Here is a 19,176-nt window from a genome sequence, read left to right as displayed (position 1 = left end):
ACTGTGCTTGAACAACTTGAAAACACTTCAAGAATAGAAGTTGAACATAATCACAAGAAGCTTTTGAATCAATCTGCAGAAGCGAAGCGAAAAGCTATGGAACTTGAAAACCGGCTTACGAAGCGTATTTCTTCACTTCAATCTTCTACCAGTAACAAAGCGCAACAATTCGTTTCTGAAAACCTTGGACAAAAAGATCTTGTAGAAATATCCGAAATCGCAAACACGATTTTAAAAAATAAGATGACAAGTTTTGAGTTTGCTACTGACTATCCTAGCATACGTCAAAGTTTGCTAGAGATTGAGCCACTGGGAGAGATTAAAAGGCATGGTCAGTGCCTTTTTGGTCCAATGAATACACTTTATGAAGTCAAGGCCATGAGAAATCTAAATGTAAATACTCAAAGTGACAGAGTTATATGTAAAATCACGTCCAGTTGTTTCGATGATTGTGGTTTCTTGCTTTTAACTGATTATAACAATACTTCACTGAAACGTTTAAATTTACGAACACAGTTAGTTATTGACAAATGCCTAATGCGAAGCCAGCCGTTTGCTGTCTGTTGCATAAACAAGGAGGAGGCTGTCGTTACTCTGGATAACAAAACTATCCAGTTTGTCTCCATTCGTGGTAAGCTGAAAGTAACGCGACAAGTAAAATTTGGCCATGTTTGCTGCGAAATTGCCTGCAGCGAAGGGAAGATGTTCTACTGATAAAAGGCTTGTTTCAGCACAAGGTACATGGTCTGGCGGAAAAGGAAGTATATTTGTTGGCGGCCGTGGTACAGGTACCGTGATTCAGATTGGTGATAACAGTCAAATACTTGGTGACGTTGTTGGAAAAGCATATAAGTTGGGAAGTATTTGGTCGGTTTGCTTTGATGAGATCCAAAAGCGGCTAGTTGTCACTGTCACTAAGACCAACCAGATTTACGTCTTTGCTCTGTTGTGAGTGAAATAAAATAGAAGGATTTTCCTCTATAGCAATATAGGAGACAGCCAAGATGCTTCCCGTCCCTCTAACACATCACCAAAGGAACTTGCGCAGAAGTTTAGTGACTTTTTCATCGAGAAAATTGAGAACATTAGGAATGATATTATTTCGCATAGCCAAACTGATCGTGATTCAGTAGACTTGCATTGTCCAGAACACCAAGAAGTAGCAAACTGTCTTATTGATTTGGCTCCTACAACGACAGAAGAGGTAGAACAAATTATACAAAAATCTCCAAACAAATCCTGCGAACTTGACCCTTTACCAACATGGCTTCTGAAGAAATGTCTCGAGGAGCTCTTGCCGCTGATAACAAACATCATAAATACATCAATGGAATTAGGTTATGTACCAAAAGAGTTTAAAAGTGCTAGGATAAGACCCCTGCTTAAGAAACCAGGTCTTGAACCAAACATTCTCAAAAACTACAGGCCTGTATCTAACCTCCCCTTCATTTCAAAAATCTTAGAAAAGGTAGTAGATGCGCGTCTTGAGCGGCACTTGAGTGAAAATGAGCTACATGAGAGACTGCAGTCTGCTTACAGAAAGTTTCATTCAACTGAGTCGGCTTTGATAAAGGCACAGAATGACATCCTCACATCTCTCGATCAAAATTCTGTAACAGTCCTCGTGCTACTCGATCTTTCTGCGGCTTTCGACACGATTGATCACCAAACACTGTTACACCGGCTCGAACATCATTTTGGAGTCACAGACAAAGCACTTGCATGGATGTCATCATATCTTAGTGACCGCTATCAAACTGTATGCGTTGATGGTGAGTTGTCGACGCCTACGTTGATGAAATACAGTGTGCCCCAGGGATCAGTGCTTGGTCCAAAGAACTATATCATGTACACTAAACCCGTGGGTGCCATATGCAGACGTCATGGACTTCTTCATCATTTCTACGCTGATGACTCTCAATTATACCTATCTTTTAAGCCGATAGAGGCTGTGGCCAGAAGTGAAGCTTTGCGCCGCATTGAGAGCTGTCTGACTGAAATTGTCTCGTGGATGAATTCCAACATGCTGAAGCTCAATGCTGACAAAACTGAGGTAATGCTATTGACATCAAAGCGTAACTCCAAGTACATTGATGACGTTTCTGTGAAGGTCGGTGATTCTGTGATAAAATCCACGAAATGTGTTAGGAATCTTGGAGCAGTATTTGACAGCGGTATGGATATGGAACAACAAGTCAACTCGGTGTGCCGGGCTGGATATGCACAACTTCGCAGAATAGGTCACATCAGACGGTATCTTACCAGTGATGCCACAAAAAACCCTTATAAACAGCCTGGTTACTTCACGGTTAGACTACTGTAATGCCTTGTTAAGTGGTATACCAAACAGCACACTTAACAAGTTGCAACATGTCCAGAACACTGCAGCTCGCGTAATCACTAAGACGCCCCGTCGCAATCATATAACACCGGTTCTGAAGGAGCTTCACTGGTTGCCAGTGAAATACAGGGTGCAGTACAAGGTTCTGACCCACACCTTTAAGGCGTTACACAATCAGTCCCCTGCCTATATTAGGGATATGCTAGAAGTGTATAAACCGGTCAGGACCCTAAGATCGCAAGACACGCTGTCACTGGTTATGCCAAAATCTAATACCATGATGTATGGCAATCGCAGCTTTTCGTGCACTGCTCCAAAGCTTTGGAACTCTCTTCCTGTCAAGATCAGGGAAGCTGACACGCTAGCTGCTTTCAAAAGCCTGCTCAAAACCCACTTCTTTGTACAATATTTTGTTAACTGACCGATACATTTATTTTTTTTTATCTTGTTTTATTTAAATTATACTTGTTTTCATTTATGATTTTTGTTAATGTGGAATGCATTATCTTTGTATACGTATTTGTTTGTATTTTTGCAATTTATTCTGTAAAGCACTTTTGAACGTGTACAAGTGCATGAAAAGAGTGCTATATAAATGTGGTATAATAATAATAATAATAATAATAATAATAATATATTTTACACATTGCTTTGCTTGTCATAAAGCATATACTTTCTTCTTAACTACAGAAACAAACATGATACATGTCTTCTCTATGAGTCGAATATATATATTCGGCTATATTCGACTCATAGTTAAGACATATATCATGTTTTTGTAAGTAAACTGGAATCAATTCGCCCTCTGTCACAGATAAATGCTTTCTCCGCACTTTCATGTATGTGAAACCATTGACAGCGTGTCTTGTGATCTTAGGTTTCTGTTTGGTTTAAACACATCGGTCATATCCATTATATAGGCAGTTATCTGATCGTGTACAACACAAAAGGTGTGAGTCAAAACCTTGTGCTGCACCTTGTTTTTCACTGAAAACCAATGGAGCTCTTTCAAAAGTATTCCTAATTCAAGCTTCATGAGCGGTAGGCACGTTTCATGCAGCACTGGAAAATGCAACGTTGATAGCCCTAATTATCATAAATTTAATTTAATAACCATTAGATTTTTTTCCAGGGAGAACTTTCTTTTTGGACTTTGTTAAGTTGTTTCAGAGCACTATTAACTGTTTGAATACTATTATTTATATGCTAAACTTTGCATAAATAACATAATACGATGTAGCTGACTTTCTTAACTTTAGTATTTTGTGAGATTGGTAAACATTAAACATATCACAAATAAAACCTTAAATGCAGTACAACGGAGTATATTTTAGGTCACGTGTTCAACTTTAGCCAAACAAAATAGAAGTGGAGAAACCGAACGATATTATGTTGAATGAATTTTTACTGTCACTCATGTACAGAATATTTGCCAGCTTTAGACGATCTACGAGGATTGTTCAATAAATACGTAGACAAGCACTACAACTTTCTCACCTTTATGTGCAATTTAGTATAGATGGTACCGTTACAAGCAGTAACATGTACTTATTAAAATGACATGACACTACTCAAAAGGCCAATTTTACATTATCAGGTCGATATCTAAGACTTTCACCAGTATTGTTAACACAGAAGGCACCATGAGGAGGTATGCTGGACGTCATGTCACAGGTACTCATTTTTGTGCATTCTCCCATCGTGTAAGAATACACTTATCTTAACATAAAATCTACAAAATATGTTCTTGAAATCGTTATAATTGTTTTGAAAGTCTTTTTAAAATGCAATGAATCTACATTGGGAAAGAACTGAAATAAAATCCAGTGACAAAAAGTTGTACATACTCTAGTAAATTGCAATAAACAAGTAAGTTAAAACTGCTATCGGTCTATTACATTTCCTTAGTAAACACATTAAAATATTACAAAATTTATAACAACGCTTCAGAATGTAACTATAAATCTTTAAATCTTTAAACGTCTGTATTCCAACTCCACCACTCAATTATCTAGGTCACTGCACTTTCCATAAATGCATATTACTCAAATATTTAATACACAACTACACAGGCAAACTAAGACAGTCGGAGACCCCTGCAATACGACTGGCGGTCTTACGTATGTTGTCTTAACACGGAGGAGGCTGCTGTACGTTTGATATCGGAGGAATCCTGTTTGATTCCATCAGTGATAAAATAGCTATTGCACGACCTCTACTGCTGGGGTCTTGATTGCAGAATTAAAATATGTATGTCACTGACGGGACAAGAGGTAGTTCATATCACGAAAACATTTCAGATTCATTGAACATGATAGTTTAGGAAATTATATTCTTCTGACAATATACATTGCGCTTTCTATAGATATTTTAAAACATTGTATGTTACTGACATGCATAACGGACTTCTTTATTCCGAAAAGCAAGGTAAATACGTCACGAAGAAAATGTTACAGCAGTTAGAACACATAGTGATGGAAGAATAAGTGCATTGACGGGGTTTTTGAAGCGTGTTTTAGTTTGAATGATATGATGAAATGCTTAGTGAGGTCGTAGGCACACCGCAAGTGTATGGGGATCTGATCAGCTTCAAACACGACTGGTCGTTATGACCAAAAATAGCAACCGGATTTACAATTGATAAAGAATATTAGATATTTTTGTTAAAACTCTATATCAGTATTTTGGCAATTACAATGGTTAACCTGTTTCAAAAAATAGATAAGATACGAGTTATCGTAAGTGCAGATAAAGCACGAAAAAAACACACTAAGGTAGCTTCTAGACAATTATATTTGAAGCTAACCTTGTTGACATTATAGCAGCAGAAGTCACTATTTATTAATAAACTGTTGTTCATACGCTCCAGTCAGTATTTGTTCTTATTGCTTTTATTAAGTGTAACACTTCTCCAAACTTTAAAAAATAATGTTGACTTGTGATGAATTAATTAACTTTCCATAGCCGCATGACAATTTAACTCGTTTATAATTAAATCACTCAAGGTAAAAGAAAATACCTCCACGACCTTCTATACATGTAATGCTACTTTGAGTAAAAATCAAAAATTTAAGACATGTTTATCCTTTTAATTTGAATGCGGTAACTTTTACTCCACTGAAGGGGCGTAACTTTACAGAGTACATAGTAAAACATGTCATTGACTGAAAATCAAACGCAAAAGAACCATGACTCTATAAGGAATATTTATAAAGTTAACTCTCTTTTAGTACTGAATATTCACATTTTTGTTTAGACTTAACAATTTTAAAATCAGTAATTCAATATAATATGATACAATGACAGAGGAAAGTTTAATATAATAAAAAGCACCACAGTTCCATAGCTCCTTACAAAAGCTAAAATAATCGGCTGGATTATAACATGGACCCGCTTTGGAAAAAAAAGTTTTATTTAAATGGGACTCTAAATAACCTCTAGTGACAGCTCTAGTTCCTTTGGTGTTGTGATTGTCTGTATTAAGAATTAGAGTTACCAATTTGTTTTACCCCTGTCGTTATTGCCTTTCACATTTCGAAATTTTTATTATATTAATGGCTCAAAAATGTTTCGATAATAGAGTCAAAATGAAATTACTGGCTCTATAAACTTCGTGGACAATATGAACATTGAACTGAAGTACATTAGTACGCGTACACTGTTTCTCAATAAATGTTAAATTGCAAAAAGATATACATTTGTCCTTTATAAATCAGTAAACGATCGTATCAATGTAAAAAAAGAAACTTGTTCTATATATTCAATATGTTCAAACTAGGCGATTGTCGCATATAAGTGGCAGCCCTAAATTAATTTGCGCTTGATCGCCATAAAAGCTTGCCCGCTTAGCTCAATAGGGACAGCGCAAAAGAATTTAGAGACATCTGCAGATGTGTTCATACGGCGGTACACACGGAACCTTCAATGATACACCAGCGTGTAATTCCATGAAAAGCAGCGTATGGTCCCCAGCCCAGCTAAAATAAGGGGTTTGCCCTAACGAGAAAACAAGGGGCAGAACTAAGCACTTTGCAAATTTAAATTTAGAATTACCTTACACAGACTGCGAATGACGTAACAGCAAAATTTAGCAGACAATCATGGTTTTCTACGCTTGACTGTTCGCGTTGTAAGTCTGATGACATGCGTTAATATCTTACGACATTGTCATCTCCATTTTCTTGGTACAGAATTCTAAGGCTACCCTTTAGTATTAGTCTAGCGCGGATTTGTTCAAAAGAGAAACCTTTGACTGTCTTAAAGGTTCCAATAGCACATGTATAGTAGATGATATATTGGTGTGAGGAGAAGAGCACACAAAAATGCTCGAAAAAGTGGCTCCTTGTGTATAGTCCAATGGTTAGTGTTCTAAACCTGACTAGTGCATAATTGTGAGACTAGGTCTGATGAACTTAAACCCGATCGAAAGAAGGTTGATACCATCATAAAGGTTGAAAATACAGATTTGAGGGTTAAACTTTAAATAGAATTTTCTAGATAAAGTGAACTATATGTTAAATAAACGCGACTGGTTTGACCACGAACGAAACATAAATAGATATGATATCTTCAAAGAACACAACGGAGGGAGAAACATATCCTTATTTCTAAATAGTATATCTACGTAGAAGTTGAAGCAGTATAATATTATGAAGTTGAAGAAATATAAAATTATGAAAGATTATTATATATGTTCTAATACATTATTCTAACATGACTCGAATTGATTTCAGGTTAACAAAGAAGGAAATCAAGCTCTGTATATTCTGCGATAAACAACAGTTGACGCGCGGACTGGTAAGAAAGCATTATGACGTCAATTATGACGTCAAATTGACGCAGGACGTCTGACTACATTACCCCTTGAGTAAATGAAGTCCAGCATAATATTTATTAATTTTATGTCAATGAGCATGTCAGAATGAAAACAATCGAGGCCTTCTTGTGACTTATCGTATTACTTAATTTACCACGGTTCATCGTTCAGATGCTTCAGTATTTAATTACTCGGGCTAACGCCCTCTTGGTTCAATTCGTACACATCTGAACTCTGAACCGTGGTAAATCAGACGATAAACCACTCGAAACCCTTAATGTTTTGTTAATTTTAGGAAATATTTCCAAAATAGTACACCTTCGGGTAAATTAATGTCAGAAATCTATAAATCTCAAAACAACTTATTTCCAACAGAAATAGCGTGACGGCATAGTTTACTTGATATTCATGTAAAGTTTCGTGAATGATATTTGTAAAATATTGTTTATACCATTGAAAAAGTACATGAAATTAAACAAAGCAGTGTATTCTATGTGTAAGGTCAAACTATCTTTCAAATTTCACCCACAAATTGTGACAATATGGCATATAAAACCAAACCATAATTATGATACCAATACATAGACCGCCGAAATCTAAAACATAGAATTTTCAAAACTGCCCTTGCAGACAATTCTACCTTATAAAATGTTCATGGGTGATAACGGGACTCTCTAAAATTAGAACCCAGTCAGAGATTATACTTTGTTATCAGCAGAATTAGAGCATTCCACATCTGAATTAAGAAATAATATCATACAGAATGTAAAACTGATCGTAGGCTATTTATGTCACATGATTATTTAAACACATATATCTGTAGACACAATGATAAAATTTAAACCAGACAACTTATCTATATTTCATTCTTTTTTACATATTTTTCAACCGGGATACCGTGTACCGTATTGCAGCGGGTATACACGTAATATATTGATTTGAATGTTTCTCATTGCAGAGTTGGTGCAGCCGTTCTGGGCATGCGCGGAATTATTATCAATTGGAGCGCACGGCAAAATTACTCATTTTTTTGCATGTCCGCACGCATTTAGTGTATAAAATGCATAATAAACTGACTAGAGGTTAGGGTTAGTGTCTCCATGGTTACAAAATATATACATTTAAGATATTTTCTTTCAAATTTAGTTAATCCGGTATATACCGGAGTCTGTAATATATCACAGGCGCACCAACTCTGTATTTAGTCACAGCCATTAATATGACCCTTGTCAACACGGAAGTTAAAACAAACAAATAAATGGTTTGTAAAGTCGAATTATGTGTTGAAAATTTTAACTTTTAGACTGGAATTTAAGGAAAAGAACCGTCTGCTGTAGAAAGTGTTATACAAAACTAAATAATCTTGTTAAACAATAACGCAATAGTTTTGTTTTGATAACACTTAAATATAATCTATTGATAACGAGAAAATGGCAAGTGGGGGACTTCATGTACATACGTCAGATGAGATATTTGATTTCACATGTTCACCTTGTGCGGAACAGAACAAAAACAGGGAAGCTGTAAGGTATTGTGTGGAATGTCAGGATTATTACTGTCAGTCATGCACGGACATGCACAAGATGTTCCCCGCTATGAGAGGACATAAACTCCTCAATAAAGCTGATTTTAACTCGTCAAGTCATCAGCCAAGTCTGCCGCCGGTGCCGACGGAAAGATGTAATAATCATAAGACAAAGTTAATAGATATGTATTGTCGGGATCATGATGAGGTCTGTTGTACTTCGTGTGTAGCTGAAAACCACAGGTATTCACTTTTTATTTGTATGTATATGTTCCTAACGTCTGAGTGTCTGGGTACGATTTACCTGTCTGAATACAAGATAAGAATAAATTAGATAATATTTCTTCCTTTTGGAGCATAGGTCTGTAATAGAAATGAAATGGAAATGAAGTCCGATCAGGTAATGTGGCTTTATATTAGAATCTTTAGTTACACTTATATCTTTTATGTCATTTGTAAATTAAACATCAAAGTTCTGTGGACACCAGCAATAGATATTAAAAAAACTAGTATTAGCATTTTACCAGTCCTTATTATAACACTTTTAGTACTTCAAGTTGGTTATATAACATGTTTATGCTAATAAAACAATTTAAATCAACATAAACAAATAAAATGTTAAATAAATCATGTAAGAACACGTCTGAAATGTTTAAAGACTTTCACTTAATATTCATGTACAAATTATATGGTATCGATGTTATAAGATATGAATCGATATCTATTTAGGTCATGTGATTCAGTAACAAGTATAACAGATGTCATTAAGAAGAGCGGAGCGAGCAAAGGAACAGATGCACTAATGCAAGAACTTAATACACTGATTAATGTCTGCTTAGAAATCAAAACGACCAAAGAAACAGATCTTTCAGAAATAGATTTAGCAAAGGAAGTGGCCCTTGATGAAATGAAAAAGCACAGAAAGGAGCTAGATACTCTACTTGATGAACTTGAAAATGCTTCAAAAACGAAAATTGAAAATGAACACAAGAATCTTTCGGATGAATCTGCAGAAGAAAAGCAGAAAGTAACAGAGTACGAAAGCAGACTGCAGAAACGTGTTTCCGCTCTGCAATCGTCGGGAAGTAACGAAGCACAGCGATTTGTATCTGAGAAACTCGGACACAAAGACCTCGTAGACATATCTAAAGTTACCAACACGATTTCGAGAGAGAAAAAAACCTCATTTGAATTTCATGGTGATCCAAAACTTGTTCAAGTCTTTTCAGAGATGGAGTCATTGGGAGAGGTCCAAAGACATGTTAAATGCCGCACTGTCCCTGTAAAATCACTTTATCAAATAAAAAGGATATATGAACAAAATGTAAATATTCCGATTGACAAACGTACATGTAACATTTTGTCCTGCTGTTTTGATGACAAGGGAAACTTGCTTCTGACTGATAACGAGAACATTTCCGTAAAACGATTTAACTTACAAACAAAATCGGTCACTGGCCATTGTTCTGTGCCTGACCGTCCAAAAGATGTATGTTGTGTTAACAAGGAGGAGGCTGCTGTTTGTCTGCACAACAGAAGTATCCAGTTTATCTCTATTTGTGATCAGATGAAAATTACACGACAAGTGGAACTTGACCATCCATGCTGGGGCATTGCTTATAATGAAGGAAATATGTATATCACTGATGGAGACAAACAGTTCTATATTTATAACTTATATGGAAAACTCATCAAAGTTATTAACCATGATAATAAAGGGAAAGCTATATTTTATAGCAATGGACATGTAACTTTCGATAGATACAGCGGAAAAGTGTACGTCCCTGACTTTAGCAATGGACTAGTTTATTTCAATAAGGAAGGCACATATATCTCGAGCTTAACTGACAGAATACTTAATACAGCAGTAGGTGTTTGTTCCGACGGAAGAGGAAGTTTGTTTGTTGGTGGATATTGCTCTAAAAACGTGATTCAGGTTGGAGCCGATGGTCAGATACTTGGTGAGGTTGTAGGAAAGTCACACGGGTTGGCTTCTGTTTGCTCAGTATGCTTTTATGAACGTCAGAAACTATTAGTCCTTACCATCAACAAGAGCGACAAGATTCACATATTTGATCTAAAGTGAGGTCTGAAATATATCCCATTAACAATCATCGGTGTCTTATGCATTTTGTGTATTGCTAGATTTGCTTCAGGATAAAGGTGAGAAGGAGATCAGAATCAGTGTAGACACGTAAGTCTGATATACCATAATAATGATGAACTGTGACAGCTTTTTGGGATTGTCAATTCCAGTCATATCGATTCATTTCATCAAAGATCCAATATAGTTGACGTTCATGACATTTACATTCATTTCCACAGTGTAGAATCAATTGTCCTATTTCGCTAAAAGACAAGGACTACGAGAACACAGTGAAAAAAGATCGAACAAAAATACATCACAAGTGTATACTGAACAAAAATGTACATATTACTTGAATTTGTTCATTTTCTATACTTTGCAATATGTAATTGTCATCTGTGTAGTGCATTATGCCACTGATGTTTTGTGTTGTTTATGAAATGATATAGATACTAGTAACTCGTTGTACATATTATATTGTATAAACTAGCAAACATGTATATATATTTCAAAATAATCTTACGTAGTAACATGACTGCTGCCGACAATTTCAACATATTTAGTTTATTTTTATACGGGAATCCCATGGCCAAAGAATGCCTGTAAATGATTTAGCCGTTTTAAATACCTTAGTTTCATGATTGTAAGGATGTCTCCCATAATTTATTACAAAATGATGATGATCCAATTTAAGTATCTGACGTAACCTGATATTACACCCAGTTAACACGTTATTACAGCTTTTGACAGAATATTATTTTATTTTATCATACCCACTTTGATGAAGAGCTGTCGGTCTGTCAGTCAATCGGTCTGTCATTACATAAACCAATTGTATTTTTTCGATCAATAACTAGAAACTGCTTAGTTTTACATCGGTCAAACTTTACACGATGATTACTTATGGTCAGCATATGCTCTCTTTTATTTCGAAGATCATTAGGTCAAAGGTCAAGAGACTGATGACGGTTCCCGCTCAATGCTCATTCACTGAAGAACACATTTCATAGGAGGATAGTCTAAGGTCAAGGCCACAGTGACCTCAATACCAAAACACGTTTCCACGCAATAACTGAGGAACAGTTTGGGCTATAGTCATCAAGTTTCATTGGATGATTGCCTTTGGTCAGTAGAGGACACCTAATGTTGGTAAGTAAAACGTCAAGATCATAGCGACCTCAAGACCGAATACGGTTCCTCCATGTTATGGGGTCAGTGGGTCAAACGTCGGGGTCACACTGGTCTTCAAGCTGAAAACGGTCTCCACTCAATAATTTGAGAATGCTTCCGTTGTCAATCTTCATTCAGAAGAACCCCGTTGTTTCGACGTCATTTTGTCAAAGGTCACAATATACATAATAACGTATTCACTTGTCACTGATAGGCCATCGTGGTGGCAAATGTGTTTTACAAACAGACAGCTCCTATTTAAACAAAGTTTGCTTCCAACATTGTTTAAACCTTAGAGTATGTCCAAAGTTTCCTGTTTGCTGATTAAAATTCGGAATCCAACACAATCGGTTTAACATGAGAACCCATAAATTTTATTCAAAAAATGACTGTTATGGAATTCCAGATTTCTTCATGTCCTCGAACAATGGCTTGCTGAGGCCGCTTGTTCCACAAAGATGAATTAAAAATAATCTCCACAGGGCAACGTGATTTTTCCCCGCCATGAAGAGTCGTAAGATGAGACAGACAGACAGACAGACAAGCGACCTCAGCAAGCCATTGTTCGAGGACATGGAGGAATCTGGAATCCATAAGTCATTTTTAGCTCGACTATTCATAGAATAGTGAGCTATTGGACTCGCCCATGCGTCGGCGTCCGCGTCGGCGTCCGCGTCCCGATTTTGGTTAAGGTTTTGTATGTAAGCTGGTATCTCAGTAACCACTTGTGGGAATGGATTGAAACTTCACACACTTATTCACTGTGACAAACTGACTTACATTGCACAGGTTCCATAACTCTATTTTGCTTCTTTACAAAATTATGCCCCTTTTTCGACTTAGAAATTTTTGGTTAAGGTTTTGTATGTAAGCTGGTAACTCAGTAACCACTTGTGGGAATGGATTGAAACTTCACACACTTATTCACTGTGATGAACTGATCTACATTGCACAGGTTCCATAACTCTATTTTGCTTTTTTACAAAATTATGCCCCTTTTTCGACTTAGAAATTTTTGGTTAAGGTTTTGTATGTAAGCTGGTATCTCAGTACTTACTAATGGGAATGGATTGAAACTTCACATACTTGTTCACTGTCATGATCTGACATGCACTAAGCAGGTCCCATAACTCTACTCTCTTTTTTTTCAAAATTATGCCCCTTTTTCGACTTAGCAGTTTTTGGTTAAATTTTTGTATGTAATCTGATATCTCAGTATCCACTAATTGGAATGGATTGAAACTTCACACACTTGTTCACTGTCATGATTTATAATGCACTGTGAAGGTCCCATAACTCTACTTGGCATTTTTACAAAATTATGCCCCTTTGACTTAGCAGTTTTTTGTTAAGTTTTTGTATGTAAGCTGGTATCTCAGTATCCACAAATTGGAAAGGATTGAAACTTCACACACTTGTTCACTGTCATGATATGACATGCAGTACAGAGGTTCAATACCTCTGCTTTGCATTTTACAAAATTATGTCCCTTTTTCAACTTTTGTATTCATTCAATTGACAAGGCTGTTGAATAGTCGAGCGTTGCTGTCCTCCGACAGCTCTTGTTAATAATAAAATTTATGAGTTCTCATGTTAACGAAGTCAACTCCGTAGTCATCGTAAAGTATTAAATCTACTTCTTAATTCAACCGCAAGCGTGTGACAAGTACTACTGATCCAATTTGGTTCGAGGGAAATACCATTTAAATGTAGCCCACATTATACAAATCTCCAAAGCCAAATTCTGTCATCCTAAATTCATTCTACCTTTCTGAATAATAAATCGTTTTAAAAATGTTTTCTTCATCGTCTATTTACAGTGGTTTGGTTTCTGTTTGGAGACTGCAAATGATCGCTTGCATGCTACATTCATATAAATGTAAAACTCTAGATAAAAACTACTTCATTTTAAAAGAAAAGTCATTTTGTTTTATGCTTTTTGTTTTGGGGTTGGCACACTTCTAGAACAGAACATTGGAATATATTCATTCAACATGTTATGTTCCGCCAGTGATTTTATATGCTACTGAACAATCCAAGGTGGTGGCACATTTTGTTTCTGTGTATTTTGTTTACGTTGTCTTCTATATGTTTATATATAAATATACATCATAAATACACTGCTGTAGAGCTTTGCTATGCATTCTTTTAATGTGTCAATGCCTTTAAGATCTTTGTGCTGGATTGTTTACGTAATATATTTTATCAGAAATCAGTCTAAAGGCTTAAGGGAGCGAGTTAAAACTGCACAAAGGTTCCTCTTTCTAAATTACATTCCTATCTAGGTATGTGCGGCTGCCTTCACGTTTGTATCAGTTTTAAATGCTGACCTTTAACAACTTTGTGAGCCTTGCAGACATATAGAAAGTATAGTTGGATCATTCGTATGAAGAAATTCTTCGTCATGAATTTATACTGACGTAATTATAGATATTATAGCGACTTTTCCACCTTTTCATGGTGGGGGAAGACTCCAAGTGCCCCTGCCGGGTATTACTTCAGTCCGGGACGGGCACCTGGGTAGAACCACTGAACTTCCTTAAGCCCATTGGATGGCTTCCCAACATGAAAGAAATCTACAACCTAAACACGATGTCGAACCCAGGGATGGGAAGAGCAAGTGATTTTAAAGCAACCTTAACCACTCGGTCATAGGGGCCCCTTGAATTTAGATTTTACCAAGCTCACAATGTTTAGGTCAGCTCAACACACAGATAACATTGGCAGACAGAATATTACTGTATGTCAGGCTAATTTCATTTTAATAAACTAACGTCACTGACTTCAAATAAAGACAAAAAGTATGCGCATAAATAATCATTTTATTGAATCAAATTTATGTATGGATTTAATCCACAGCAAATATTGTTTCAAGGGCAACAATACAGATGAAACTCCCAACATTTTAAAGAGAAGTTCCATAACTCTAAATACAATGCCTCATATTTCTAAATCCACTTACAATAAATGACCACACAAACACAAAATTCATTACATCTTAAACACTATTTATACTTCTACAACAATAGTTGGTGGAACGTTCAGTTTTCGCTACAAATAAAGAAATCTACATTTTTCCAGTGTTAAGAATCTGTTTTGATTTTCTATTGTTAATTGGGGTTTTATGGCGCAAAACCAGACAAAACGTCTTAGATTTTACACCTCATTTACATAAATCTTTTTTTCAATTCAGTGGTATTAGAAATGTATCTGTTTCCTATTTCATTTCTTTATAGATACATGACAATTCAAACAGGCTCTTTTTCACAGAACTAAGTCTAACTTAATATAATTACAACTTGTATATGTAAATAAAGTATTCAAATAAAATTGTTGACAATTAATGCCCAGCTAAAGGCAGTCTTCATGCAGATGGTCTTAATTCAAACATAGTTTATTCTTTAAAATGTCTATGTTAAAATGCGTGTAATAAAATACTGTATGTTTCTAGTAAATGCTAAATACACCAAATGCCTGTTTATTTTCTGCCAAGACAATAAAGACATATGATGTGTCACTAAATCCAATTAAATACCAATTATACACAATCATGATTTAGAGATTAAGTAAATACAGCAAACAAAAAGGGAACTAATTTTGAAACAGTTCCAAATCACATTATGTACCATAAATAATATGAAAAAAATGAGGAATTTCAGTGAATTATACCATTGGTCTATGTGCACTAGAAAGAAATGGAACTTAAATTTAGGCTTTAATCTGTAGCTGTGTTTCAAAGTATCCAATTTGTTATTAATACATAAATACTCTACAAAATAATCATTTTTCGATCAAAATAATGATTAATTTTCACATAAGATTTTTATAGAAATGTTATTAGTACACAAGTATTTCACAGAATTATTAGTTTCACTTACAATTTTTATAAAAAAAATTATTATTACACAAGTATTCTACAGAATTATTAGTTTTCACTTAGCTTTTATAGAAATGTTATTACTACATAGAATCTTTACAAAATCGTATTCTTTTTAATTATTTGTCTGATGGAAAACTTTTTGTAATTACTTCAAATTGTGATATGTTGCGACATTTTCTGTTTCAATGCAATGTATATATATCCCCACAAAAAATACAAAAACTACATCCATTTAATTAGTCTTATATAGCTAATACTGAACCAGTTGCATCTGAGATGATAGCTATCATTCCAACTAAATCAAGTTATTAGTCATCTTACATAGTTATTATTAATACCCAATGCATTTGAAATGATATCATTTTAACTAAATCAAGTTATCATGTCATGTTATATATTAAATTATTAAACCCAATGCATTTGAAATGATAGTTATCATCCCAGCTAAATCAAGTTTAAATATTAGTAATCTCACAAAGTTATTATTAAACCTGGTGCATCTGAAATGATAAGTTTCATTTAAACTAAGTCAAGTCATCTAACATAGTTATTTTACCAATATATTTTATCATTACATATCAACCTGAAATGTAAGAAAACCTTATCAAATATATCTAACTTGGCCGGATATAGAAACTAATTTTGCATGTAAAGAATTAAATGTCATGTAATAACTAATTTGAAAATAAAATGCAGTTATTTTAGTGGTAATGATAATTTATACTGTTTTTTTTTTTTTAATTTTTGTTGGGTTTAAAGTGGCATTGACACAATTATAGGTCATGTGACGATTTTCCAGCTTTGATGGAGGAGGAAGACACCAGGTGCCCCTCCTTGCATTTCTTATCAAGAGCAAGCACCTGGTTAAAACTACTGACCTTCCGTACGCCAGCTGGATGGTTTCCTCACACAAAGACTTCAACGCCTAGTGCGGCTCAAATCCACATATGTGAGGGGCAAGTGATTTTGGAGTCGGCAAACTTAACCACTCAGCCATGGAGGCCTCCATGTTTAGTTTGAACTAATTTAAACTATCACAGTATTGCTTATACACTCGAATGAGTTTATTTCCTGTTTATTTCGAGAATAAGTAGTTTACTGTTCATGTTTTTTCTTCTATTTGGGCATAATATATCTTCAAACAAGTGCAAGTAAACATCACTTTCATAATGTTCATAGCAACACATTTACACCAAAAAGATGAAATAATTAATTTACACATTTATAAAACATTTACACAATGAAATAAAATACTGCAATGGATTCAGTTAAATAATCATTCAGGAATTGCTTCACGACAACACTCAAATCAAATTTCATCCGTTCAATTTATAATACAAATATACAATTACATCATTATTTCATATAAAGCTCACGCTAAAAATATAAGAAACTCTTGATACACTTCAAAAGCAGCAAATTACCGGCAATTTCTAAATGTCTCATTTTACATCTAGATAGCTTATATCAATGAAAATAATATCAAAATAAAAGACAGTTTATATCAATGAAAAAAATATCAAAATAAATCTGTGTACATACATTATCAATGTCTTTAATTAATTTTGATTAAGACCATTTCAGAAAGATTTAGCAAGAACAAAAAAAGAATTCATACTAATAAATTCCGTTTTAGATTCTTTGACATCTGGTTAACAATAAACATTCACAACACGTATCTACCAAGATTCGGTCATGATAATGCCATCAATTTAGAGCCCTTTTATAAATCGTTATATAAGACAAATTGAGAGTAATGGAAAGTATGACTAATTTTCAACACAATTTGTTAGGATTGAAATTACTATGAATCGTCTAGCCTATTTTTGATTTAGCACCGTTAACATCTAGGAGGCATTTAGAATTTTTCTAACCGTATAGCTGAGGATGCCTCCATTTCTAAAGTATACTAATTCCACTTCAGTGTCGAAACGCGTCTTCACTTGGAATGTCCGATCGCCACTCAACTGTAACAGAAAAAACAATATCTCAGATTTCAAATGGATTTCAAAGTCACATACAACAGCCGTAAGTCTATTTTTTTTTGTTTTGGTTGGATTTAACGTCGCACCGACACAATTATAGGTCATATGGCGACTTTCCAGCTTTGACCTCATCATGAGTGGGCAGCTGGGTAGAACCACCAAACTTCCGTTAGCCAGCTGGATGGCTTCCTCACATGACGAATTCAACGTCCCAAGTGAGGCTTGAACCCAAATTGATGTAGGGCAAGTGATTTGAAGTCAGTAGCCTTAACCACTCAGCCACAAAGGCACCCATACGTCTAGTGTTACTGAGCGAAATCCTAAACAAAATCCAAGGTCCATAATTTCACAAAAATATTTGGAGGTACTCTTGACTTAAAACAGGTACATTTTTTTATGTTTTTGACTAAGTCAAGGGAAGAAAGTCTGTTCTTACTGAGTGAAGTCCCAAACAAAACCCAAACACAATGAAAAACAGTTCTCTAAAGTTTCATGATTTTATGTCACCTGAAGATATGTGCCACACCAGTTCCGTTTGACGAACTGACAAGATTGATGGACAGAACACAGAGCAAAGGCAAAATTTTATGTAACTGCCCCTCAACCAACTCCCCTGAAAAGTGGTAACACAAAATAACTTGTTTCTTAATGAACTATTAACTGTTTGATGTCACAAATGTGTCCAAATGACCAATAAAAACTATCAACAGGTGACTGTACACTTTCAATTTTCTCTAAAAAAATGTTGTGCTCTGAGCAAACCATAACTCTGATAGTCCAAAATACCTACCTAATGATTTAACCAAGCGTTTACTTACCTTAACATCAACAGTTTGACCAGGCTGTAGATTTTGCGGTAGATCGATTGTGATAGTCTCTTTGCCAGTCAACCCAAGACTCGAGGCGTTCTGACCATCTAAATACTGGAATGGTATTATACCCATACCAACTAAATTGCTTCGGTGGATTCTGTCATAACTTTCCACTATCAAAGCTTTAACCCCCTGAAAAAAATCCAAGATTCCTTTTCCAAAACCTCTACATCTCTGCTTCAATAATTTCGTTGGGTTTAACATTGCACAAACACAATTAAATCATGTTCTTTCATGTTCAATGGTGAAGACCCGGATGCCCCTACATGTACGAGCATTACTTCATCACAATCGGGTATCTGAGTAGAAGCACAGACCTTCCATACACCGGCTGGATGGCTTCTTCACATGAAGAATTCAATGCCCAAAGTGAGGCCCGAAACCACATTCAGAGACCTTAACCACTCTGCCACAGAAGACCCAATGGCATTTGCTTCAATAAAAGCTCCAATTCCAAACTAATTAAACTATCCACAACGTCTGTGTTACCAAAGGTGATGC

General features: G+C 35.3%; 2 protein-coding genes and 1 long non-coding RNA gene across 4 annotated transcripts in view; 1 reads left to right on the top strand and 2 right to left on the bottom strand.

Annotated features, from left to right (window-relative positions):
- Window positions 1–18,802, bottom strand: part of LOC128551142 (cytoplasmic aconitate hydratase-like) — a 37,074-nt gene extending 18,272 nt beyond the window's left edge. The window contains exons 1-2 of one of the 2 annotated variants that reach the window (XM_053531610.1): window positions 18,622–18,802; window positions 17,629–17,785 (exon numbers count right to left, since the gene is read on the bottom strand). In XM_053531610.1, the coding sequence (XP_053387585.1) occupies window positions 17,666–17,785; window positions 18,622–18,747 (246 nt within the window). In that variant the 5' untranslated portion in view covers window positions 18,748–18,802 and the 3' untranslated portion in view covers window positions 17,629–17,665. Of the gene's footprint in view, window positions 1–17,628; window positions 17,786–18,621 lie in introns of those variants that run through there. The other variant, XM_053531609.1, reaches the window with a different exon arrangement.
- LOC123542172 (uncharacterized) lies at window positions 7,612–14,042 on the top strand. Its single transcript, XM_045327871.2, has 2 exons — window positions 7,612–8,925; window positions 9,412–14,042. Exons 1-2 carry the CDS (start codon window positions 8,588–8,590, stop codon window positions 10,766–10,768), a joined length of 1,695 nt encoding a protein of 564 aa, XP_045183806.2. The 5' UTR covers window positions 7,612–8,587; the 3' UTR covers window positions 10,769–14,042.
- Window positions 14,745–17,426, bottom strand: LOC128551143 (uncharacterized). The gene is made up of 2 exons (XR_008368649.1): window positions 16,697–17,426; window positions 14,745–15,423 (listed from the first exon to the last, which is right to left on the bottom strand). It is a non-coding gene; the product is annotated as an uncharacterized LOC128551143 (long non-coding RNA).
- Window positions 18,803–19,176: the final 374 nt, after the last annotated feature.

The sequence above is a fragment of the Mercenaria mercenaria genome, chromosome 19 (genome assembly GCF_021730395.1).
Source record: "Mercenaria mercenaria strain notata chromosome 19, MADL_Memer_1, whole genome shotgun sequence".
Classification (NCBI taxonomy): domain Eukaryota; kingdom Metazoa; phylum Mollusca; class Bivalvia; order Venerida; family Veneridae; genus Mercenaria; species Mercenaria mercenaria.
This window is presented reverse-complemented; position numbering and strand designations above follow the sequence as displayed.